Source organism: Natrix helvetica (assembly GCF_964273705.1).
Source record: "Natrix helvetica genome assembly, chromosome: 1".
NCBI classification, from domain to species: domain Eukaryota; kingdom Metazoa; phylum Chordata; class Lepidosauria; order Squamata; family Natricidae; genus Natrix; species Natrix helvetica.
Genome location: NC_138548.1, coordinates 79,186,362 through 79,213,179, shown reverse-complemented (window position 1 = coordinate 79,213,179; position 26,818 = coordinate 79,186,362). Strand labels below are relative to the sequence as shown.

General features: G+C 36.9%; 2 protein-coding genes across 6 annotated transcripts in view; one reads left to right on the top strand and one right to left on the bottom strand.

Moving 5' to 3' along the window:
- NR1H3 (nuclear receptor subfamily 1 group H member 3) overlaps positions 1-24,928 on the top strand; it is a 33,357-nt gene extending 8,429 nt beyond the window's left edge. Inside the window, exons 1-9 of one of the 5 annotated variants that reach the window (XM_081953563.1) lie at positions 425-484; positions 12,100-12,322; positions 13,805-14,071; positions 16,604-16,812; positions 17,301-17,480; positions 19,906-20,005; positions 22,511-22,624; positions 23,745-23,839; positions 24,550-24,928. In XM_081953563.1, coding sequence (XP_081809689.1) covers positions 12,208-12,322; positions 13,805-14,071; positions 16,604-16,812; positions 17,301-17,480; positions 19,906-20,005; positions 22,511-22,624; positions 23,745-23,839; positions 24,550-24,696 — 1,227 coding nt within the window. In that variant the 5' untranslated portion in view covers positions 425-484; positions 12,100-12,207 and the 3' untranslated portion in view covers positions 24,697-24,928. Of the gene's footprint in view, positions 1-424; positions 485-7,217; positions 7,468-12,099; positions 12,323-13,804; positions 14,072-16,603; positions 16,813-17,300; positions 17,481-19,905; positions 20,006-22,510; positions 22,625-23,744; positions 23,840-24,549 lie in introns of those variants that run through there. The other 4 variants (XM_081953564.1, XM_081953566.1, XM_081953567.1 and 1 more) reach the window with 4 other exon arrangements.
- ACP2 (acid phosphatase 2, lysosomal) overlaps positions 1-26,806 on the bottom strand; it is a 49,837-nt gene extending 23,031 nt beyond the window's left edge. Inside the window, exon 1 of the mRNA XM_081953553.1 lies at positions 26,680-26,806. The gene's annotated coding sequence lies outside the window, so the exon portion shown is untranslated. The remainder of the gene's footprint in view (positions 1-26,679) is intronic.
- Between the last annotated feature and the right edge of the window lie 12 nt (positions 26,807-26,818).

Sequence of the window (26,818 nt, the reverse complement as noted above, 5' to 3'; positions counted from 1 at the left end):
GAAGGTAGTGGCTGTCTAAGCTGCTAAATGAAGCAGAAGATAATATTTAGGGTTTCTGGGGAAAGAGGTTTGAGACCTGCAGCTTTTGCCCTACTGAACCTGCTGTGCCAATGTACCTACATTTCAATAGCTTCAAGGGAACAGTTCTTAAAATGATAGTTCTTTGTATGACAGTACTACTTTTAAAATGAAGAATTTCTAATCATTGATTGATAAATATTGTAGTTGCATGTCTATGGAGATTCTCAGTCATCCATGTCATAGTTATCCCAAAGCAGGGGTGGGATTCAGCTGGTTCAGACCATTTTGGGCAAACCAGTAGCTCCGATGATCAGCTGAGAGCAAACCAGTTCGTTCCAACGATCAGGTGGGCCCGCTCGCCCCTGTGCTATACTGACCTATATTTCTTTTGTTTGAAGGCCAGCTGAAGGCAGAACGGATTGCTGTGCCTCAGCTGTTTTACTCACCGGGGCTGCAGTAGAAGGTAAGTTTTTGAGCTGTTTTCAAACCCACTGCGCGTGCGCAAAGCACATGCTCAGCAAACCGGTTGTTACACTTGTTGAACCCCACCACTGTCCCAAAGAAGCTTTTTTAAAGAAGCAACTGGACTTTCTGGCTTTTCTTTGAAGATGTTTTGTTTCTGATTCTTGGATGGGAAGTGAAACGTCTTGAAAGAAAAACCAGAAAGTCCAGTTGCCTCTTTAAAAAAGCACTTTTGGACTATTGTAGCTGCAGTCAGTTCAGGATTTTCCTAACGTACGCACGGAAGGTTTAAAATTACATTAGAGTGTGTGCCTCAATGTAAGGCTAAGACTTTATTTGTCAAATGTGCCAGGCAGTCTTTGCTGGGAAACATTCGTGTCAAGGTGGAGAACATTTCTCTCTCCTGAAGATCACTTGCCGTGAGGTAATATATCAAATATTTGAGCGAAGTTAGTGAGACATTGTCCACCTGTGTAGACATATCTATGCTTATCACTCAACTCCTCTTTTTTTATATGCATATACACCAAGGTTGTGTTGACTAGAGAGGTAAAAAAAAATCTCTCTTTTCAGACCCTAGAAGGAGAGTGAAATCCTATACCTGAGAATCATTTGAGAGTTGCATGCATCCCATTCATAGACTAAAGGTCCCTCCCTGCCCTATTATATTATTGCTGCCAATCAGTGCAGGTGTGGACTTCATAGAGCTATGATGGATCAAAGGTCTGGTTTGGCATTAGGCAATTCCTACAAATTCCATGAAACTGAGTTCTGCTTTATTGAAATGAATGCATTTAATGACCTGGGCTCTTCTGCTCCAGTACAGTATTTACAAGTCTTGAATGGCAGGAAAAGAAAATTGCTAGTCAAAGCAATCTGTTCAATCTGTTTAATGGGCCTTGAACTAAAGGTTTCTCTGGGATGGAATCCAATTTTTAGGATAGTTACTATGAAAAGGGTGGATATATGAAAAGGAAGACTGGAATAAGTTGAGTGGGGAAGACTTGGAATACTGTTAGGTGATACCCTGCAAAAGTCAGTAAAGTGTAAAAAAAAAAAGTCCCAAGATTGTTTGTCTATTTATTCAAGTGGGTAGGCTGGGGTCAGACTGGAGTAAGTTAAGGGTGGTTTATATCCCATTGCATTTCTTGCAGATTTCAATTTAACTGTAGTTAAATTCAGTTACTTAGGACAGATTCCTGAATTTATGATACCAAGATTAAAAGACAAGTCAATTGTATTTGAAATTTTAGGGCTCCTAGCATCACATTAAGAATCCCTATTTATTAATGTTGTGATTTGCTTTGCTTTTACCTTAATAAACCTTTAAATAATATAGGTTTTTTAAGTTTAAAAAATTGATATGTCCAGATTATTACCTACTTTTCTATTTCTCATTTTATAGGGGCTAAGATGATTAATGATTGTCAGAATCAGTTGTTGACCCAATTTAAATATTAAATTGGTCAACAACTGTTAATCAGTTAATCAGTTCCAAAATTAAAATGTAAAAAAGGCTGATTAATAATTTAATTGAAGTTGGGGTTGTGAGTCAGATGGCATACACATTTAATAAATATTTAGATTGATTAGATTAGTTTAATAGATAAATAGATGATATAGACAGATAGATGACAGATAGCAAAAGATTTGGACTATAACAAGACTGAGGGAAATAAAAGATCCACAGGAATGGATAAGGAGTAATAATAACATACAGAGGAAAAGTAGAGGTAAGTCAAGAGTAAGAAAGAGTTTGGGTAGTGAAAATAATGAATTGCTAGTTTGTGGGCAGATATTTTTTGCTTGTGTTCCATTTGTTACTTACAACCACATAGTACCAACATCACAGTTAATTAGCACTGTACAATCTTGACCAGCATTTCACTTGAGAAAGACTTATTTTAGAACATGAGGAATTTTGTGACAATAACAAAATCCAATCACTAAGTAAGGAACTTCATGGTGGTCATTGTTAATTGTGCCAAATCCTTGATGTCATCTCTTTACTGACCTTCAGACACTTAAATATGTCATTTGTCTTGTGTTCAAAACAACTGGTATTTGAATGGAAATCCAGAAGAATTAAATAATCCATGGAATCATTATCTCAGTTAAGGGGCCAGGTGGGAATATTAATCCTCTGGGGTCTAAAAACAATACTCATTTTTTTCTACTGGGCACTTTACCATTCAGTGGGTCAGTGCTCATAGGAGCTGAGGTGAAAGACAGAATAGTTCTTGGCATTGAAGGAGGAGAAATAGTAATCCGCAAGCAATAGGCAACAAGGAAAGACTTGGACGTTGTCTTGCAGTTGATTTGCTTTTCATCTTTTGTGATGCTCCAGTCATTATGTTAATAGAGAACAAGCAGAATTTTGTAAGCTATAGAAAATCTGCAAGATTGAAATGCATAGTGTCTACATTCAGATTACGAGGTTTTTAGGACAATCTTTCCTGATCTTAATCTGTAAAGAACATTTGATCTACAAAATCTATCATACTGACATTAGCCATACTGTTTGGAGCTAATAGGAGCTAAAGTCCAAAACATGTGAGAACTCAAGATATTGTAGAATATTGCACTTGATTAATAATTTCATATTCTTATACAGTAATTATTTTGGCATTGTTGCAGTTTAGCATATGGCATAAATAAATTAAGGCGTATGTGTTCCCTATTCCTTTTGTAATTTGTACACAAATTACCTTAAATTGTGATTCTTACGAAATTGCTATTCTAATCTAGAGCTTGGCCAGGCCAATTCATTATATGAATATCATTTTGATGCAAACCTCTCTTTATCATTAAACATAGATACCTCATTTCCACATGTTAATTTCCATAATGTTTCTGGTAAGAAGTTGTGGCAAATATTTTTCAGGTGATGGCCAAGAAAAAAATATGGATGTCCCCAGTAGTCCCCAAGAGTTGAGACTGCACTTTCCCCCTGAAACAAGTACGGTGTGCATACAAAACTGAGGGAAGCTTCCTGAGAAGCTTTATAAGGGTAGAAAAAGATGCATCTGTTTTAATGATGCAAAAAGTAGGGCTCCATTAAGTTGTGTTGTCATTTCTTTCAATATGCAAATCACAACCTCCCTTACTGCCATTCATCTAATAGAAAATAAAATTTGGGGGGAGAAGAGTATGGATTTTGGCACAATGCAACCAGCAAGATCCTCCAAATCCCCTCTCTATTTACTACCATGAAGAAAAATGGAACTGCCAGTTTCCCAGAAGCCTCAGGATTAACTGATTGGAATCCTCAAGAAATTGGAAAAACTGATACAGAAGGAAAACTGTTCTGAGAAAAATCATGGCTATCTTTGTAAGAATAGGTTTTAAAATAGATGGAAATACTGTGTAAGACTATTTTTAATTTGACTAATGTTTAAGTTTAATTTGTTGTCTGTAGTGATAGTCTTTGTACAAGTACTGTATTTTTCTTCACCTTGCAACCTTTTTATCTCAGAGTGGCTCCAACTGTTTTCCTGTACAAACTTTTCTGTATGGAGCCTTTTTATTGAAAAAAAATGCTATTCAATTTAACAGCACCATATTTTTATATCCTTCGGCATTGAAAGGCTTGTTTATGATTATTAAAAGTTAGAAAGGTATTTTTTTTACTTTTTGTTGTTTCCTTTTCCGAAATAAAGTTTGATTGTATTTATACTTTGTGAGATTGCTATGTCTCCCAAAGGGTTGGTTTTGCTAGAGACATTTCATAGCTCACTGGTGATGATACAATATAATTCTTTTTTTCTTTTTATTTATTTTTTGTTTGACTTGCCAGCATGCTGGCTGGGGAATTCTGGAAATTGAATTCTACACATCTTAAACTTCCCAAGGTTGAGAAACCCTGCCTTAGGGAACAGAAGGCCTAACCCTTTGCATGCAACTTTTTGTTGTGAAAGTCTATGCGTAATTCCTGGAAAAGAATTACATTCAACTGAAATAATATAAAGGAATAGAAACACACCTCTTGAAATGTAAATGAACTCTGGAGTGAAAAAAAAATCAATCTTATCATTTTCTGCGTGAGGAACAAGAAGACCCATTTTGGTTTTCATTCTTCTCCTATGAGGATAAGCTAAGGGAAAATGTGAAGCCTTCATAGTTTAGTGAGATTTCAAAGTCTCCTAATTCAGTATTCTGTTGTTTATGCACAGTGACAATTTCCTACCCTCGGCATGGCAAAAGGAAGTTCTGAGTGGTTTGACAGTATCTATTGTGTCATCTCCTTAAGTGTTTTAGTGTTCGAATTGCCTTAGAATGCTAAATAGTTTTAGCATTTTATGTATTATATGTGTGTTGTTAGGAACTGTCTGAAACTATTGGCCTGGAAGGCACATGCATTATGTTAGATACTTGCTCTTACTACAGTGGTTTCCACCAAGATCCTCTGTTCCGGTGGGAACAGAGGTTTAATCCTATTGGTCGAAGGGTCTGACAGCTCCCTATAAAAGGGCTGCTGTCAGACTCAACCTTCGCTGGATTTTTCTCACTTCTTGTACTTAATAAAGAGCTGTTGTTATTGTTAAGCCTGTGTGTGCCTATCCATTACCCAATCTAACACATTAATTATATAATACACAAAATGAAGTGGCCAGTGGAAAGAGGATGGATTTATAAGAGTGAAAGTTTTACAATTACATCTTCGAGGTGACACAGCTAGTTGTTTAATGTCAGAAGATCTTTCATTTCCAGATTTATCTTTCATCCAAAATGCTTTCACTCTATTTTTAAATCATAAAAGGGAAAAACAAATTACTCATTCTAATTGGAGATGCATAATCTGACTCTCCAGACTATGCACAATGCATAAATGTCTTGGGTTCAGTAATTCAAAAAGATGCAATCAATTTATATTTTCATATAACGGAAGAGGAACTCATTAAATACATTATTAGAGGATATTTTTATTAATGTTACTTAACATATTTCAATACATTGAAATGCAAAGGAATTAAAAACTAATTCATTTTTTGTCATGGCTTCCCCTGCTGTATTTACTGCACTTAAAAGGCAGGTGTGTCCCAGACCAGAAAGAATTGGACCCCATGTTCTAAATACTGATCAGCTTAGAGGGTTAAAATAATCTCAGAACAAATGAGAAAAAGTCCATTAGCGAGAGCAAGAGGAAGAGCTAAGAGACAATACTGTGAGAACATTTGGCTTCCCTGTGGCAGAGTCTTAGAGGAAGTAAATAAACCTTTTAAGAAACATATGAAAAATATTGCTGATTGGTACAAAAATAAGAGGAATTGACCAGTGCAAAAAGTCATGCTGGCACCAGTGTGTTGGGGAAAAAAGTGAGCATGGTTTCATCTATTATTATGTAATTTTTGCCTTGTAATTTCTTTACAAAGAAATTGCATTTATTACTCTTCATAAATGTATCGATGAAATATCTCTTAATTGGGAGAGCGTGATTTATGTTTTTAAATCTGACTCATCCCAGTGCCTTCTTGTTGTGATTTACTGCAGCTCTGAACCTTAGCCAGCATAGATTAATGATCTGTTGAATAGGGCCATATCATATTTAAGTTGCAAATACAGTATCTGGAGCACAGGTAGGTGACAGGAGAGAGCTACAGAAAACATATCAATGTGTGCTCTCTCTTTAAAGAGCACAGTGGGGGATAGGGTTGGCTAATTTTTTTTAAGCTAGGGCAATGCAGTGAGATATTTGGATTCTGTCTTGTACTTTGTCAGAAAATGATCTGGTAGAATATATAGTATGTATGCTTACCAGAACCAGGACTTAAACTTCGCCAGTGTTTTATTTAGTTGTCCAGTGCATTTTGGAGTTACATCCACAGGCATTTTGCTTATATATAGGCATTGTTCCCAGCTTTGGGAGAAGGGAGAATAACTTTAAGATAGTTATCTTGTTTCTTTTTATTTGCTGAATTGTACAAATACATGCAATCTATTTTTAGCTAAATTATGGTTTGTTCACTTGTTCCAATTGCTTGAATATGTATAGCATTCTAAACATTCTACTGTACAGGGTTCATCAAGGGTAGGTTGCTGCTGGTTTTACTACCGGTTCGCAACACATGCTTTCAATGTAAATTGTTTTTCGCGCATGCACACAATTTACAGTGAACTGTGCACATGCAGTCATTAAAAAACAAAATGGGGCAGCCCAGCAGCAGCGAAGAAACCGTTTCGGGAACATGGCAGGCCTGGGTCGCTGCCGGTTCTGCGACCTAGGCCTAAATTCCACTACCATTTTGGCCGAACTGGTAGCAATCCACCTCTGTTCTGCATGCATAAATTACAAAAAATGTAATTGGTGGTTGGTGGTTCAGCATGTAATACAAGCACAGCTTCTGTGGAGCCTGATCTTTCAATTCTTGGGAGAAAAGCAAGCTCACCCAGCTTAAAAATGTGATGGGTGGAAAAGATCATAGATGTGTAAGTTTGTGTGCCTATAAACATAATGGAAAATAACTACAGAAATGATAATAGTGCAATTAAAGTTCTTGTTGCAGGAAGAAAGAGATGAACTCTTCTTCTGATAGACAAGGGAGATGTCTCTTAGTGGTTATGAGTGCAAATGGTGGCCACAGGAGAATGTTGCTTGAATTATTTGGTTTGTTTTAATAACAGCACTTCATATCTGAAGGAGCGGGAGGAGTTGGACTTAGGACATTTGCTTGCTGAGTTGTTCTGCTGATTCTGTATAGGGCAGGGTATTAGACCTGGTGCCAACGTATCTTGGAAGTACTTGGTGCCTCAACTGACACATGAATGTGACAGCCCAGGGAATTTTATGCTTTCGTTAGCCTTTTGCCCACATTTACTTCCTCAGGAGGTTTCGAGTTATTCTCATTGCATTTTTTAAAAGAATGATTGGCTGATACTCTATTGTTTTCATTTGGAACTGGCACTGACAACAGCTGACAAGACAACACACAAGTTTCCAGCATATCGATATTAACTGGATCATTGGAACAAAGGAATTTAAAGTGGGTAGGCATTATTCTATTTCTAAACCTCTCTTCTTTTCTTCTTTCTTCTTTCACTTTGATAGTTAAACATTTGATGAGTTTTCATAATATTTTTAGGAAAGAATTTATTTTCACAGTATAATTAAAGCAAATTCTATTTTAAATCTAGTTGTGCTTAATAAGAGATAGGACATGAGATAGAAGTCATTTTCTTCCAGTTTATGAACTCTTATTGTTTGATTCTCTAGAAAGAGACCTGACTGATCTGCTGCTGAATAGCTTTTAATTAAATTGAGGAATTTGATGGATACTGGTTTATCTATCACTTGATACAAAATGTATAAAAAAGGACTTGAATATCTTGCAAGCATTTGAAATCTTAAAACAGTGTTTAATTTTTGATTGTTGAAAAAATCTATGCTAGATTAGATTAAAATAATTATATATAAGCAACAATAATTTTTACATCAGAGTGATCCCCAAAAAAACTTGCTTTATTATAACAATTTGTTTCCAATGGTCTTAAGATCTTTCTAACTATTTTCAGATTCTGAATTTCTCAAACTTCCCAGAGTATAGCAGTAAAACTCTGGATTTTTAAATAATACATGAAAAGGTGCTTCAAATGTTGATTCCATCAGTCCAGTGTAATTTTAATTTATGTTGATACTAACCAATCATCATCATATGCTGGATATTCAATCCCTGTATCAGTGAGTGGAAGAGCATAAACAGCATAATTCTCCTCTCCAAGACAGCCTTCAGCATGTAGAATTGGCCTATTCTGTGTGTGTATCTTGAGTATGGATCTTTAAGGTTCCACACATACCGTATTTTTCAGAGTATAAACGCACCGGGGTATAAGACGCACCAAGGTTTTGAAGAGGCAAATTTTAAAAAAAGTAGGTATGTAGATAGAGGGATAGAGAGGGAGATAAAGAGAGAGAAATATAGTAGGTAGGTAGGGAGAGAGAGAGAGTAGTTAGGTAGGTAGGTAGATAAAGGGATAGAAAGAGAGAGAAATAGAGAGAGATAGAAAGATAGAGAAATACAGTAGGTAGGTAGGGAGGGAGAGAGAGTGTGTGTAGTAGGTAAAGGGCTAGAGAGAGAAATAGAAAGAGAGAGAGAGAGAAATACAGTAGATAGGTAGAGAGAGAGAGAGTAGGTAGGTTGGTAGGTAGAGGGATAGAGAGAGAAAAATAGAGAGAGAGAAATACAGTAGATAGGTAGGGAGAGAGTAGTTAGGTAGGTAGGTAGATAAAGGGATAGAGAGAGAAATAGAAAGAAAAATACAGTAGGGAGGGAGGGAGAGAGAGTGTGTAGGTAGCAGTGGTGGGTTTCAAAAATTTTTAGAACCTCTTCTGTAGTTATGGCCTGCTTTGTGGGAGTGGCTTGTCAGCCATGTGACCGGGTGGGAGTGGCTTGCCAGCCATGTGACTGGGTGGGAGTGGCTTGCCAACCATGTGACTGAGTGGGAGTGGCTTGGCAGTCATGTGACTGGGTGGACATGGCCAACTTGTAAAATGTGGTGAAACTCACTTAACAACGCTCTTGCTTAGCAACCAAAATGTTGGCTCAGAAACGCTGGCATTTGAAGCACGCAAGTCTTAAAGCTGTCAAGTTACAAGACCCTTGCACCCCTAACCCTTTAGAAAAAAAAACCCCAGGGTGTTCTAACTTGACAGCTTTAAGACTTGTGGACTTCAACTCCCAGAATTCCTCCTCTTGCTCTTCATCTTGATAATGTGCGGATGGGCGGGGGGAGGGAGCCGGAACCAGTTCTAAACCGCATTGTAGATTTGTGGAACCTCTTTTATAGAAGAGGTTAGAACTGGCAGGAACCCACCCCTGGTAGGTAGGTAGGTAGGTAGGTAGGTAGAGGGATAGAGAGAGAGAGAAATACAGTAGATAGGTAGGGAGAAAGAGAGTGAGTAGGTAGGTAGGTAGAGGGATAGAGAGAGAGAAATAGAGGGATAGAGAGAGAAATACAATAGATAGGTAGGTGTTTCTGCTGGCACAGCACTTGATCAATGTAATTCTCATCAATCAGTTAAAGAGCTTTCCAAAAGGAAAAAAAGTTTTTGCACTCTGCAAACCTCCCCAAAACGGCCCATTTTTTGCGAATACCTTTATTTTTTTTAAAAAAGTCATGAATAGTCTTGGGGGAGGGCATGCAGAGTGCTTCTGGGGGGTCGGGGGCCAAAAACAACAAAAACTGGCCCATTTTTCGCAAAAATGGGCCTGTTTTTTGTCAAATAAATTGCATGCATAGCCTTATGGAGGCTTATAGAGTAGCTGGCAATGGTGTACATGCCCAGAGTGAGGGTTCTGCGTGCCACCTCTGGCTTGCGTGCCATAGGTTCTCCATCACGGCCTTAGAGATGGTGTTTTTGGTTTCAGCGGGAATTTGGGAGTTTGCTTCATGAATTGAGTAGGTGTTTTTTGCTTTGAGAAGCTGTAAATGTACTTTTTTGACAACTGTATTGCTATAACTCAGTAGTGCACTTTATAATTGGAAGAGGCAACGGAAGAGGTTATTTTTAGTTCCAGGAGCATCATGAAAATGATGAGCTTGATGCTTACTTATCTCCCAATTATTCAGCTCTCCTTCTTTACTCCTCCCAGATTTGTCTCTCCCCCCATCATATATATCATTTTCTCTGCAGTTTGAGAAAAGTGTGGAGTAGATCCATTAGAATGGATCCACAGTATGCAACATGCATCAATTCTTGTTAATAATTGACCTCTTATTCATTATCTAATTGACAGTGACATTGATATTTAAGTGCGTCTGTATCTCAGTAAAGAAAAATAAAATAGGACATGGTTGCTCTTATGATGACCAAAAGATATAGGAAATGCCTGGGTGCTGCAGTAGGAACAATGTTATTTTTTATTTAATTGCATAATTAACAGTGTAGAATTGATTTTCCCATTCAGGTATTTAAGGTCCATGAAATAGCAATGCACTAAGAAGGAGAGCCAGGCAAGATGACTGGGAAGTAAACACACACGAGATTACCTAACTACTGCAGGCATTTAAAATGGAATTTAGAAGCATTTTAAAGAAAAAAAAACTGTGATCAACAAGTTATCAGGTTCATTACAAGGGAACAGAGAAGAGCGATGCTCACTTCTGACTGTTGTTTGTTTTCTTCAGAGATGCACTATAACTTCCCCAGTTCTAAATGCAGACATCACTTTTTCCCAGTCAAAAACTACTAAGTAACAAGTTTCACTTTGGGTGCCTGCTTTGGCCTCTGCACGTGATGACATTTCGATTTTGAAATTCCCTTAGTCAAGCATCCATATCCTTTTCTTTGGCTCCAGCTGTCTGGCAATACACCCTGTTTCCTGGCACTTTCTACCCTTCAGTACTACTTTGCAGCAGTATTGCTTAACTTACTGAGCTGACAGCAGCAAAAGACCAAATTGAATTTTTTTCAGCTATCTAGGTGGGGCAATTCAGTCTTTTCCCCTTTTAATGTATCTAGATCCTCTTTGGTATTTTTTTTTAATAAGGAAGTTTGGTTAAATACTATATCTCACATAACCATTCAGCAGATGTTCTCTGAAGTAGGTTTTCTACTGAGGTAATGTTACCTTTCATTAACTCAAGAGATTTGCTAGAATGAAAATTATCACAGTGAAGTTTTAGTTTGGCATGTAAGGAGAGCATCACAATCAGTTCACCTGCTGCAAACCAGGTGAACTCTCTTCACTGCTTCTAAGGTTCTAAAATGGTAATCAGGGCAATATGGTTTACTGAGAATAGCTGAACCCAGAACTTTGCTAAAGTTATAATTAATGAAGAAAGATCTATTAGCTTTCAGGCAACTAGGCTGTTTTGCTCCTTCCTTCCTTCCTTCCTTCCTTCCTTCCTTCCTTCCTTCCTTCCTTCCTTCCTTCCCTCCCTCCCTCCCTCCCTCCCTCCTTTCCTCCATCCCTCCTTTCCTCCCTCCCTCCCACACTACAGTATTTCAGAATATTTATTTCTTTGGCAGGAGGCTACCTTAGTTTTGGATTGTTTTTAATGATGGATATGAAATAGTTTTAAAGTTTTACTGTTTACTGTTTTCTTACTTAGGTTTCCGATCTGCCTAAAGAAGTATGTTTTGGGAGATAAACAAATAGTAAAAAATAGAATACATGAATTAAAAGTAAAAATGCCTTATTGGGGAATTTGATTGGTTTTTTCACTTTTCATCCAACTTTTCCAAACTGATATCCTTCAGATCTGCTGGAAATACAATTCCCAATGTTACCCATCAGTATAGCACAGCACATTTGGAGGGCACCAAGTTGGAAAATGCTACTTAAGATAATCTGGTTATGGCAGTCCTGGACAAGCTAGGATGGAGCACTATGTACAACCTCTTGAGCTGCTGTATGAAAAGTTGGTTGAAAACCAACATAATTAAAACACTATTTCTATTATAAGTATTATATTATTGATAAAAATAATATTTATATTTTAACAGAAAAAGTACGTTTTATTGAAAAGAAATATTTTCTAGTTAAAGGAGACAAACTAATTCTTTGAGGTTGAATAATTGCAGATGGCAGCAGCCTGGGTGGATACTGTTGTGGGTGGTAGTATGGAAATAAAAGACTTCCATATAACTTTGGGAATTCTGTTTTTATTTTATTATAGCTTTTGTTTTTCTCCATTTTATGAAGTCATTGTAAGACTGCATGCAAACACCCTGAGTATGTTCATAGACATGCTCTAGAGATCACAAGAACGTGTAGAATAGCCACCATGGGTCCCACTCAGCTTGTCACACAGAACCATGGGAAGAAGACAAGTGTTTTTAACATGGAGGAAAAAGTATTTGCACTTTTCCAGAATTCAGAGATTCCCTCTGAACCTATAGGTAAGAGTACATTCTTGTTTTAATTCATAGGTTTGGGATGCAGTACAAAATTATCTCTATGTTAAATCAAATTGTGTGATTGGCTTATGTGGTGGAATTCTAGGTAGCACTATGGATTTCATGAAATTCTAAAACAGTTTCTGCACATTAAAAACAAAACAATCTCGATTCAAGCAATGCATTATAGGATAATGGGTATAACAATAACTATGGAATATGATATGGATATTGAATGCGGAATAACTTTTGGGTCTAACTTTGAAAAAAGGTAAAGGAAAATCCTGGGAAGAAATGTAGAGGGTCTAAAATGTTTGCAATGGGTGGTGGTGTTTGGCTTAAGTTTTTCTGAGTTTTGAAAAATGTTGGAAAGAAACATTTTTGTTTCTGGTATGAACAGTAGTCACCTGCTTAAAGTGAATAGTCTAGATTATTTATGATTTCAAAAGTTTACGAAGCTGATTCAAGAAACTGTAAAATGTAAATGAAAAGTATGTTGGACCTTGCTTTCAAAATCCCCAAGGAGCAAGACCAATAGCTATATTACCCGAGGAACTATGGGAACTGAAGTCTCTTGAAATTGGTTCCCAGAATTCTCTGGCTAATATGGCATCAGATTGGTAAATGCTCTCCTAGTCAAAAACAATACTGAGGCCTGCTGTCCAACCCACTGAACGTCAGACTTTCTAGAAAGGAAATATGAACATATGAACTAATTCTATTTTATTGTAAGGCTACATTAACAGAATTGTGCAAGTCTGAAAGTATAGATCCCCTGCTGTCTTCTTTAGAGCCTAAAACCTAAGGGGATATCTCTTCTTTGTCCACCTCTGATGCAGCTTCTCTTATCTGACTGCACTCTTCCCCATTTCCCAAAGCCATTCCCACATACCGTTACGTAACAACCAATTTTGAGAGCTAATATTTTCTTTAGTTACCCATTCTCTGTGTCAGTTAGCTTTATATGTGAAACACTCTAGATTTTTATTTCCAGGTCCTCTCAGAGTCTAATAGCTGCTGATTCTTTTAAAATAGATATGTAGATAGAAATGGGAATTGCTTGATTAACTACATATATTGCTCAGTTTTTATCCAATATTCTAGCTTTGTATTTGAAGGGATATTTAATACAATGGGTACATAATTCTTACCCCAATTATTCCTATACATTCTGAGATGATATAATTCTTTTTTGTAATACTAATTGAATCATCTGCATTATAGTCCTATGGCCCTAGAAATGAATTGAACACCATTGGGTAAATATTATTAGAACATATTAGTATATCTAGAGGAGGTCTTCCTTCACCACAGGTCCTTATGTACTTTGATTCCACCTACATGTAACGGTTCAGGTTTTTCCAAAGCCAGCACGTTATTATGTATGAAAAAAAAACTGTTAGCATGTATACATCATGAGAAGCTCTTCTCCTCTCATTTTCAGATCTTTAGAGTCTTTCCTTTCATCCCTTTTCTCTGCTTTAGAAAACCCTCCCCTGAAAAGGAAGAAGGGGCCAGCCCCCAAGATGCTAGGAAATGAGGTGTGCAGCGTATGTGGGGACAAAGCCTCCGGCTTCCATTACAATGTCCTGAGTTGCGAGGGCTGCAAAGGTTTTTTCCGACGCAGTGTGATCAAAGGGGCCCAATATATCTGCAAGAACAATGGCAGATGTGAGATGGATACGTACATGCGTCGGAAATGTCAGGAGTGTCGGTTACGCAAGTGCTATGAAGCAGGCATGCGAGAGCAATGTAAGTACTTAGTGTGGGAATATCAAGGACCATTCTGGAGATATTGCTTTATAAAGACAAAAATGTTTCCGTTAGCTACATTTCATAATAAAACTGCCAATACTCTCTCTGTCATAGAACCTCAATCACTTAACAAAATAATGTTGTAAAGCAAGCATTTTGAATAAAATATGCCTAAATTAAATTATTTAAATTATTTTTTATTTGAATTTTTACAAATTTCAAAATATTTAAGACCATTAATACCTGAACTGTTTATCTCAGGTTAGGTTGGGACAATGTTCCAGCTGCTGTTTGTTAGGAGGTTTTCCCCAATTATGGTATGTTTTTGTTTGTTTCAAAAGGATTTAGAACCTTGCTGTTCTGAAAATTAATTCATTTTTTCATTGAAAAAAAGCACATTTTATATTGCTACTATCCTAATCCTTTATACTCCTTTGAAAGGATGTAACTGGATATTTGCATATCCCTTAAAATCCATATTTTAATTTACCAGATAGATTTCCTAAATGTTTCATTCTCTCCAGGCTCAGTATGGGGAAAAAAATCCCAAATTGTTCTCTTTGTCAGGTAGCTGTAAAGTATGCATGTAAAGTACAACTGTAAAGTACCAGGTATTTTATCCCTGTTACTAAATGGTAAAACAGCTGAGGTTCAATGTAATCGCAGACTTCCTGTCCTTTCTTGGATTGTCAAATGCAAGAGTGGAAACATTTCTCCTTTTGTTTTGTTTTTAGTTAGTTTTAGTTTGTTTTGCTAGCTCTCTGCCAGCAAAAATGGAGCCCGATTTTGCTGGTAGTGGCATCCCAGGCCGGTCCTTTTCTGTTTCCAGGGCAGCCCCATGGACCACATCTAAGCACTCCATGGGCTGCATCTGGCCCATAGGCCCCTGGGTTAAGGCATCAGGCTAGAAACTAGGAGACTGTGAGTATTAATGCTGCCTTGGGCACAAAGCCAGTTGGGTGGTCTTGGGCCACTGATTTTCTCTCAGCCCTACAAAGGAGGCAATGGCAAACCATTTTTAAAAATCCTTGCAAGAAAACTGCAAGGACTTGTCCAAGAAATCTCCAAGAATGGGACACAATTGAACAGAAAAAAAACCATATCCACATAAACAAATCATTAGAAGTTTTTATATTAGAATTTAACAGTTCAAACCATCCTAGAATTAGCTTTCTATTTTGGGCAACTAAAATACCTCCTGTACAAGTTCAATTTCATACTTGTCTTAGATTTTAAATCTTAGACTAATTTATTTAGTAATTCATGATTGTTTCACCAGAATGGGACTATATGATAGCATCTTCTCCAAAATCATAAAATATTCTTCCTTCAAACATGCTTCTCAATGTATACAATCTTATGACAGGCAAATATGTATAACCATATTGCTAAGTATCTGGAATCTCTATGCAGCATCTTTACAATCTTCTGTTACTCTTCTTAAAGTCAATGTATGGATATATGACTTTAAAAATGTTCACTTTTGTCCTTTTAGTTCTTATTTAAATTGATTATCTATCTATCTATCATCTATCTATCTATCTATCTATCTATCTATCTATCTATCTATCTATCTATCTATCTATCTATCATATATCTATCATATATTATCATTATTATTATATTAGTTCTGTATGCATATATGTACTAGCATAACTCTGGAGCACCTCGGGTAATTTCAACCAAACTTGGTACACAGATGGCTTACCCTCTGGAAACAAATACTGGGGCGGGGGAGAGACTCCTGGTGTGTGCATGTGTCTGTGTGCATGTCTCTCTCTCTCTCTCTCTGTGCGTGTTTTCTAGCATAACTCTGGAACGCCTGGCCTGTTAAGGAGAACAAGTGCTGCGTCCTAGAGCGGCAATTGTTTGTGATGTTATGGGAGGAAGAATAGAGAGCCTGGGCCGGGAAGGAGAGCGAGTGCAGTGTCCTAGAGAGGCAATTGTTTGTGATGTCAGTTCCTTTGCAGCTTCCTCTGGAAAGCCAGCCATGATGTTTGCCCTCCAGTGGACCAACGGGGAAGCGCTTGATGGATTTGGGGCAAAGTGCCAGGATCGTAGACAGGGTGGGAAGGGAGAGGGCAGGGATGATGGGCATGGAAGTAGGGGGAAGAAAGGCCCCTCTCAATGGCTCCCTGTCAGACAAACACCTCGACGTCTATAAATACCTGGGCAACGCCAGGTTATCAGCTAGTGTTATTATAAAATGCTGGTCTATAGAATGCTTTCTGTTTGCTATCAGTTTATTATCAGAATCCTTTCTGGCCCCTCATTTTATCTGTTTGACCAAATGTTTTTTCACTTGGGCATATTCTGGTTTGAAAGGATATATTTTCTCTTTTCTTTAAGGGGATAGATTTGTCCTCTCCTTTTTCCTATTTTTGTGGCTGGGTTTCTCACTGCAAATTATGTTCAATTTAGTCATGGCTGGAGTTGACATTAAGGCTTTTGCAAAAGCGATTATGTACTGTAAGCTGGTTGGTAGCCAGGGTAGCATTGATTCCTATCTATCCTGTGCTCTACATTTAGGTGTTCTCTCTGAAGAGCAAATCCAGCTGAAGAAACTTAAGAAGCAGGAAGATGATCAAGCTCGGATGATAGCTGTGCGTCAGAACCCACCATCTCCTCCAAGCACCCCTCCCAAAATGACACCAGAGCAGCTTGTTATGATAGAAAAACTTGTTGCAGCTCAACAGCAGTGTAATCAACGGTCTTTCACAGATAGGCTCAAAGTGACGGTAAAAGCACAATTTTTTGTGGGTTGTTAAATAGAAGGAGAAAGCAGGCACACACTGATCTTCACTAAACTTTCTTTTGATTTCGTATAGTGAATGGTTAACTTATGGAATAATACCTCATAATAGACAGGGCATTCATGTTGTAATAGTCTCCAGAGACCCAAGGGGGTCTGTATAATAGACTGAGAGGAGCTTGCTTTATATCTTTCAGTTGCTGTGGTCAAAGACCTGAAAGAATAGTTGGTGGAAACTTGCTTGCTTTGAGGTGGAATGACTCTGAACTCCTAGTGACAAAGGATTGTATAACATGTTCTGGAGGGATTGTATAACATATTAGCCAGATATAATATTAGTTTTGTTTAGACCAAACTTGTATGAGAGCTATGAGATCATTAGTGAGAGTAATTTCAATGGACTTCCTGTTTTAATTTCTACTCTTATTAAAGTCTTCTTCTTTCCCTCTTTGTGGGTTTGTTATTTAATTGCAGCCGTGGCCTCCGATTTCAGATCCTCTTCATCGTGAAGCACGACAACAGCGCTTTGCTCATTTCACAGAGCTTGCCATCATTTCTGTGCAGGAAATTGTGGACTTTGCCAAACAGTTGCCAGGTTTCTTGGAACTCACTAGAGAAGACCAAATTGCTCTTTTGAAGACTTCTACAATAGAAGTAAGTGCTCTTCCATTTTCCCTTGGCTCTTACTAGAGGAGCAGGAGGCATCTGTAGTCAGGATGGTCTTTGCACACCTTAACGTTGTATACCAGTTGTGCCAATTTGTGGAGAGGAGACTTTGTTTACAGTCATTCATGACTTGTGACCTCATGCAATGTGCTCTTTATGTGGCTATCCTTGAAGAGCATTTTGAAACTTCAGCTGGTGCATAATTTAGCTGCACAGGTAATAAATGGTGACAGATATTTGACACAGGTAACACCATTGATATGTGAGCTTCATTGGCTGCCACCATGCTTCTGTACAATTCAAGCTGCTAGTTATCATGTTTATCATTTGAGTTATCTAAAGGAATATCTTAACTCAGTCATTGCTACCTGTCCAATTCAGTCTGGCAAGTTGGGTGTATTAGGAGTCAGGCAAGGAAAGTCGATTGGCAGGGAATAGTAGGAGACATATCTTTTCTGCTGAAGCCTCTGCCCTCCGGAATATTCTCCTTTCAGAGATTAGGATAATCTTGATTCTTGGCATTCCATAAAGCTGTGAAGATCTGGTTATATGTCTGGGCCTAGGGCCCTTAATACACTAAGGGCTTTGGTTTTTTGGCTTTGTTAACATCTACAGCAATAGTATTACTCAGCAACCATATACATTTATTTTATATTCTTAAAATTGTATTCCACCTAAAATCACTTGTGAGATGAGAAACTATAGAAATCAAATAAATAAATAAATAAATAAATTGACATACATATGTGCTGTTTCCTTTTGTATTATCTAATGGCAAAGGAGAGAAACTTTTTATTTTTTTTATTAGTCTGACTAGAGCTATTTCAAGATCAAATAACTTTTTAAAAGTCACATGCCTAATGAGCAAACTATTAATTTTAAGTTAAAGTTTTCTGATGTTAGCTTTCCAAAGTAGGGAATATGTTAGAAAACAGGATTTAAACATCAGTTCATTCCTTTATGGCGGTTGTCAGCATGCGTCAGTATACCCAAGTGACATCTCTGCTCTGTGAATGGCATTGGTTGCCAGATTACTTCCATGTGACTCAAAGTGCTAGTTATCATCTATAATGTCATACATGGCATACAGCCCAGTTACTGGAAGAGCCATCAATCTTCCATGGTATCTGCCTGACCAATTTTGGCTAAAAAGGTTGGCATACCCCATGTTCCTAAAATTAAACAGTGCCATCTATCAGGTTTCTCCTGAGAACTGAATGGCTCCCATCCTGTTGGTATTCTGGAAGGCTGTAAAGACATTTCTGCTCTCAGACCTTTTCCTATGGATATTAGATGTTAGTGAGATATTTTGGAGTTTATTGGTTTTATGTCTGTCTGTTATGTTCCATTTTTATTATTTGGTGTATTGTGAGCTGTCCAGACTTTTTTAGAGTAAGAAGGCATCAAACTGAGTAACTGACTGATTGACTAAATAAATAAATAAATAAATAAATAAATAAATAATTACCCTGGCTGTTGAGAGGTTCTGAACCGCTAGATCTTAATGAAATTACAATTGATGTTAATGGTGACCATAGAAAGTAGAATGAAGATTTGGTCTGAAACCCCAGTCTGTGGAAATGTAGAGTGTGTGGAAAATCACCTTGATATGCAGGAATTGCTATCTAGGCAAAAAGGATTGAGACAAGTTTTAAGCACAGAGCAACAAGATAACATTTGGAAGTGACTCAAACAGAAGCTTCCCTAATTACTGAGTATAAAAAGGGAGATGAGGTATAGCACAATCAGATTTGCAAGATTCTGTTATTGCAATCAATCTCAATAAAAGTAATTTTAGTATTCTTGGGCAGTTTTCTAGGTCTGGTCTACCTAGTGGGGTTCACAGGAATAAGCTTTGATTGGGATCCTAAAAGGATGTCTGGTGGATTAGTACTTTCCTCTTGGCACCTGTATTCTACAGATCTGGGCAAAATATGTGTTTTGAGAATCAAGGAGTCCTTCTTCAGAAAGATAGCCATTCTTCAGAAAGATGAGAGGAAAGCAGAGAATTTTCTCAAATTAGTTTCTATAAGAAGAGTTCTTACTCATGAAGTTGTCCCTGCATCAGTCCAGAGAAATCCCTAACCTTAGGAGAAACGTAAGTGGAGAAAGGAGTGTCGAGAAAGGAGAGGACAAGAACAATGTTTTTTATAGGTTGTGTATTTATTTAATCATTTTGTCTCTCATTTTTCTGTACATATTGAACTTTACGACTTAAAATAAATTTAAAAAAAACAAAGCAAAACAGATATATTAAAAGTACTGTACAAATTCCTTTTGATAATTTTTGTTATCAAAAGGTATTTATTTCATCACTTATGATATTTGAGTGCAATAACTCTTTAATTGATTTTATTGTCAGATTTATAATTGTGACTGGTTTTGGTATGTGTGTTGTATATGTATATTCAAGGTGATGCTGTTGGAGACATCTAGGCGCTACAATCCAGAAACTGAAAGCATAACTTTTTTGAAAGATTTGAGTTACAATCGGGATGATTTTTCCAAGGCTGGTGAGTTAAGCATATTCCAGAGTATAAAAGAGATTTGTTCTCCCTGTATGATGGGTCAATATTATGGCAACTTGTTTTCTAAAAAATAAAATCAAAATTCTTTTATAAAGATTGTAGTCTTAATCCTCAACCTGAAATTTGAGGCAATTCTTTTGGAAATAGCAATCAAGTAATACTATAAAAAAATAAAGTTAGGGTGGATTAGAAGAGATAATATGGTTTCCCACCAGAACATTTTTGGAGGATATGAAATAGTTACCAAAAATGTGAATATTATGGTATTATATTACCTGACTTCTAGTATAAAGATTTTTTCTTCTTTTTTGAACTTTCTGTCATCACACATAGCTTCATAACTTCAAAATATGTGGTAGAAGATTATAATTAAAGTTTTATATTGTACTTTATAAATACTTCAAAGTGAAAAGCACACCTAATACTCCTACATCCTATGTTTCCCCACAACAACCACTTTGTGAGGTAAGTTGGGCTGAGACAAAGTGATGGCCTAGAATTCAGTCTCCTGATTTCTAGGCCAGCATCTTCATCACCATACCAAACTGGCAAGATTGGAGTCCAAATGTCATGTTAAGGTGTTGCATTGGATTGGGGAAAACCAGATTCAGGTAAATTTTTTAAGTATAGAAGCTTACTGGATGATGTTGAGCCCCTCACTCTGATTAATCCCTTAGGGCTGTTGAGAAAATTTGGAGAAGGTAGCACTAAGTACTTGAACTTTTGAAAAAAGGGTGAGATATTTGATGTATGTATGTATGTATGTAGGTAGGTAGGTAGGTATGTAGGTATGTATGAATATATGGTATGTATGTAGGGGACATGTCTGTGTGTGTGCTCCCAAATGCATACATGCCTATGCACACACACATACATGTATATACACAATTTTAAAGGAAGTATATAATTAATTTTTTCTCTTAATTTTTCAAGTACAGTGCTCTAACAATGAATACAGAGGTGGGTTGCAAATCCCGGCGCTACCAGTTTTCTCGTGCTCACACATGCGCTTGTGTGACACTTCTGCACATGCGCAGAAGCATTCAGGTGGGTGGACGGTGCCTCCCGCCACCACCACTACTGGTTTGCCCGATCCGGGCTGAACTGGGAGCAAGCCACCTTTGAATGAATAATAGCTTGTCTAGACAGCAAACAATCGTTCCTGTATTTTTTTCTTTTATTCCTTAATCTGAAATCCCCAGACTATGACACTGTGAATATTGTGTGTGTGTGTGTGTGTGTGTGTGTGTGTGTGTATACGTATGCAGGAATGCTCACGGACATTCACAAACTGTATATACTAGCATATAAATCCAAATTCAAATGACCTTTTGAATTTTTAACAAAATGCACCATTAATTTTTCACAATTGTCTATCAGTGCGTAGTGCATGGATTATCCATTTTTCATGATATTTTGGTTACAAATTTGAGGCTCACCTTGTCTGTGGGTAAGTGAGTACATACAGGATACTGGGTACTTTAAAAAGTATTATTATATATAGTTGCAGATAAACCCATCCCCAGATAAGCTGAAATATTTTTGGACACATTTTGACATCTAATTTCCCACCTTATTCACAAGTATACTGTACATAGTATATTTAGGGAAAGTGTACATGTCCTAATTTGGGATGGGGTTGTGGACTTGGGCCATAGAAAATTCTCAGGTTCATTTCAGGTTTTTGTTTTTGTTTTGGCAAGGCATCAATTCAGATTTCCTCACACATTCCTTTCTACTATGCATGTGTTTTGAGTAATGGAGGAGAATGAAAGAAATGGTGTATGACATGAAGGAAATAGTTCCTACCATTTGGGTCTTCTCATCATTGTCATATAGCTTTCAATCAAATAAAGATGTTCCTGAATCAAACTTGAATCATTGTAATCATATGAATGCATCCATGCAGTTTTCTTAATAGCAATAAGCAAAGTTTGTCATTGTCACCTTGGAGGTTATTTTGACTTCTGGCCTATTGTCCTGATGTTCTATGATATTCTCCCATCCTGTTAAATTTACAAAGCTCAGGCATGTTTGCATCTGATTATTCTTCAGGAAATGCGGTAATACAATAAAAGAGATTGCCTGTTCTCTGAAGTAACATAAGGGAGCGAAATTAATTCTGTTCTATGGGATTATAGTCTTTCCTGATAAATACAGGTAGCCCTTGTTAAGTGACTGCCTCATTTAGTGACATTTCACTTACAATAATGATGAAAAAGTAACTCTACAACCAGTTCTTTCATTTATGACCTTCACAGGTTTGTAAAGCAAAGGAAAGCTGAATTAAGATCATAAGTGAAGTTGAGATTTCATTTATTGACTACTTTGCTTAACAACCAAGTTGCTGATCCCAATTATGGTCATTAAAGAAGGACTACCTATATACTCATCTAGAGTTGTATGTGCCATTTGGGGGCGGGGGTTGGGTGGGCACAATATACAGAAACTGTACCTATTTCTAAATCACTTTTTGTTTTTCCCCCTCAGGCTTACAAATTGAATTTATTAATCCCATTTTTGGATTTTCAAAGAGAATGAATGAACTGCATCTCAATGATGCTGAATATGCACTTTTAATTGCCATCAGCATTTTTTCTGCAGGTAACAAGCTGGGAGAGAGCGGGATCAAAATTGTAAAAAGAATCTTCAGTCAAGAAGAATCGCATACAATACTTAGTGTCCTAATGTTAGTTCTAAGGAATGCATTTGTCATGGGTAATAATTAAGTTTGTGCACAAATGTCCTAGTCATGGAGTAACAAGGTTTGGGTTGTTCATGGCTGATCCAAAACATACACATTTTGTCTAAACCCAAAATATGTGTGTTTAATCCAGGTGCAGGCCCACAACATGTATATTTTGGGCATAGGTATTCTAAGGTGGGGAAATTTGGTAATAGTGCACTGCAGCAGATGAAGGATGGTGCCGGAACATTCAGGGAGGAGATATATGAGTTAGTTGTGTCATGGTGTATTTATATTCAAGGCTAGTGATATCTGCAGGGAGGGATCGAAATAGACATGATGATGGATATGGTACATATAAAAGTGCTTGGACTGCAGTCATTTTCTTCAAAGTCATTTATCTTAGAGATGTCTTGTTCATAGCTTAATATTCAGCATATTATTGTTGTCTCTTCCCATTTCCTTATTTGCTGTTCAACCAGATGCTTAGCTTTTGCTGAACTGTGCTAATTCTTTCTCAATTATGTTTTCTTAAAAAAAATGATAAATCACAGCAGATAGGGAAATGTGATCCTGAAGCGGCTTTTCTCTCTACTATTTCTAAACTATAAGGTGGTTAGAGGGTTGTAGAGTAGATTGGGGAAACAGGCACGGCACTAAAATTTTTGAGTTTAGCCAGAGAGCATTTTGGATTCAGTGATGTATATATTTCTTTAAAAACAAACAAACAAACAAACAAATAATTACAAGCTTCTTATGGGCCTCCCATAAGTATGCATTAAACAAAACCATTAGAAAGATGTTATAATAATAATAATAATATAGAGCCGGCATGTTGGTTGTACTGTATGTAAACATCTTCCTTCTCATAGCCTTGTTTTATCCATGCTTATTCTTTTAAAGGGTTTGAAAAATGTTTTAATTCTTGGTTGATTGTATGCCAGTAAGAGTTACTTCAGTGAAATGGGCAGGCATATAAAATTTATATTTTGACAATTTTAAAAAAAAAGTTTAATGCTTTCAATGTTTCCTTAACAGATCGGCCAAATGTTCAAGATCAAACTCTGGTAGAAAAGTTGCAGCATACCTACGTAGAAGCCCTTCACTCATATATATGTATTCATAGGCCAAACGTAAGTGTCTTGGTTAGCCTGCGAAAGTGACTGTATTGCTAACAGAGCATGTAAGAAAGAATCTGGTTAAAGCAGAATCTCTTGTAAGTCGGCTGTCATGCATGATATGGCTGAGTTATTCAACAAATATTTAGCCATATCCTGACTAACAGCTGTTCTAAAAAAAAATTCTGAACCTAAAATTCTTTAAGCTGGAAATGCTTTACATTTGAAATTTGGACTATATAAGACCATTAGATTTGAAAGCAAAAGTGGTGGGTGTATTTCTAATGCTTTAAACCAAATGCATTATTTATCCTGACTTGCTGCAGTTGAGCCAGGCTGCTGCAGGACCTCAAAAAATAAGCAGCTACTTTATGGAGTTGCAAACAGAAGTTACTGCAAATCAGTTTTTTGCTTTTAAATCCAAGCAATGTGTTACTCTTAAATATGAACTTTCTATGTATGGTGCTACCGCTATGTTGCCATTTTACATGTATTCAGTTCTAGGAATAAAAAGCACAGAGAATAAGTGATTCTGTATTGATAGCATAGAATTTGAAGCTGTTGAGCTAGTCCACAATGCTATTTTGCTACTCTGTGCTTTAAAATGTTACTATCCTTATAGTAGGCAAATGGTTTTTAATCTTATTCTACATAAGAAAAGTAAGACAGAGGAACAGAATTTTGATCATTTTGATATCTTTGTCTATTTGTGTATGATCTTATAGGATCACCTAATGTTCCCACGGATGTTAATGAAACTGGTCAGCCTTCGGACTTTAAGTAGTGTTCATTCTGAACAAGTGTTTGCTCTTCGGCTACAGGATAAAAAGCTACCACCACTTCTTTCAGAGATCTGGGATGTCAATGAATGAGTATACTATCTAAGGACAGTGAACGATTACACTGATTATCTTTTGCCAATAAAAACTATTCTCCTTTATCAAAAGCACTGAAGCAATGCAGAAGACTGTGATTTCTTTGCTCTGATGAAATATATACAGTATATAGAAAACAAATGAGAAGGATGAGATGATGTTTTAGTCAATGCTTTCCAAAAATGGAACTGAAACACTTAACATGGAAGAGTAAAAGAATACCCCCTAATCATTTTGCAGGCGGTTTTTCTGTAACCCATTTTTCATATTTAATTTCAAGGCCACCACCCAGATGTATAGAATCGTTTTGGGAATTTTAGAGGCAAGCTTCCTTGTGTATCTCTTCCTTTTTGGTCCTCTAGGTTGTATGTAGCTAAAACATTTCAAAAACATTCAAAATAATTAATAGTCTTGGAATTGACTGTATGTTGAAAAGATAGCTATACTATAGAAAACTCTTAGGACCTTTTGTAATATTTCTGTTCTCCACCCCCTGATCAGAAATACAGCCATTACTGATATATACTGATACAATAGCAAGGAAGAGATAATTTTTATTATATGAAACTCCTTTGAATATGGAGAGGTGCATCATACATTATAACATAATTACATATAAAATTACCACCTTTCTTTCTCATTCATCTGTGCATTATGAGACAAATCTAATTAATTGGCCAATTACGGTTAAACATTTTCTTATCTCCCCTCTACTAGTTCTTTACTTCAAATTTTCTTCTTCTCTGACAAAACATTTAGGTGGAAAAACAGATTGATATCTGCTGTAAATCACTTTGCCAGAAATGATGATGCATGCATCATGATGCAGTCCTGGCCTTTTATAGTTGGTCCCAATGTTGGATACTAGTACTTAAGTTGTACATTTTGCATCGTATCATGATACATCTATTGTCAATTGCCTCCCTGGATGCCTTTAATGGGAAATTCCTTAAATGTTGCCTTTGGATAACTTCAGGAAGGAAAAGAACCCAGTTTATATATAAGATTCAATTTTTTTTGTGTACTGAGGATGTGAAGTCAAGCTTACATCCTTCCATCCTTAACTTAAACATGTTCAATTATTTCATGATGGCTCATATACCCACAAAGAGTTTAGTGTTTACAGCCTAAACCTCAGGAATGAATGGAGTTTAACTTATTGATGCAAATGGATTTAGGCATAAATATGCCTATGTAGAGATAGTTGCTAGTGGAATAAATAACTTGAAAAGTATACACCAACACTTGCCAGGATTTCTGATACCAGAAATTATATCGGACATTTATTGGTACACTAATACTGCTTGCTTCTTTCAGCATTTAAATTGGCTTTCTCTGCAGATGTGTTAGAACTTAGGCCCTTGAACTAGTATAATTACTATGTAGCAAGTGCTATATCTCTGGTGTCAGCTTTCTGATTACCGCATTTTGCACATGAGATTACTCTGTTTGTATTGGCCTTAACCTGAGAAAGCACATATATAACATTTTACCATGTTGTAAATAACCTTTTGCGATTACAGTACTTCCTGGGTTTAATCCCACATTTCTAATCACCACTTCTCAAAAATGTAATTTTATGTAAAAGAATAAAATCTAATAAGAAAAACCTGTCTCGTACTTAATGCATCCACATTCATTCATCTGCTGAAAACGCACATATGAACTTAACTTTAATCAAGACATAAGCATGATCAGAAATTAATTTAAAAAAGATTTACAAATGGACAGAAATGCAACCTTTCCCCATTTTTTTTAAAAAAATGTTGTAATTTAAGATCTCAGTCATACAACTCTGTTAAAGTGGCTTATTTTCAAAAGAATGATGCCTCGAAATTTGGCCGGGAGAAACAGCTCCTCCCTTGGAACACGGTGCCCTGTTTGCAAATAGTGGCGAATAGTGAGTGTCCTATTCCGCAGTAGGATTTGGCTTTCTGAATTTTATATCGCAATTGGACTATTTTATTACTAAGAACATACCTGTGACGGGGCTGGCGCCTCTGCTCGGCCTTAGGATGCGCTGGCCTTGGTACTCAAGCCCCTGATGGTGACGCCCCTTCCCGCCCCTTCGGGCTTCGCGCTTTTCCCCCGTGCTCGGCTCTGTCCCCTCAGAGCGGCT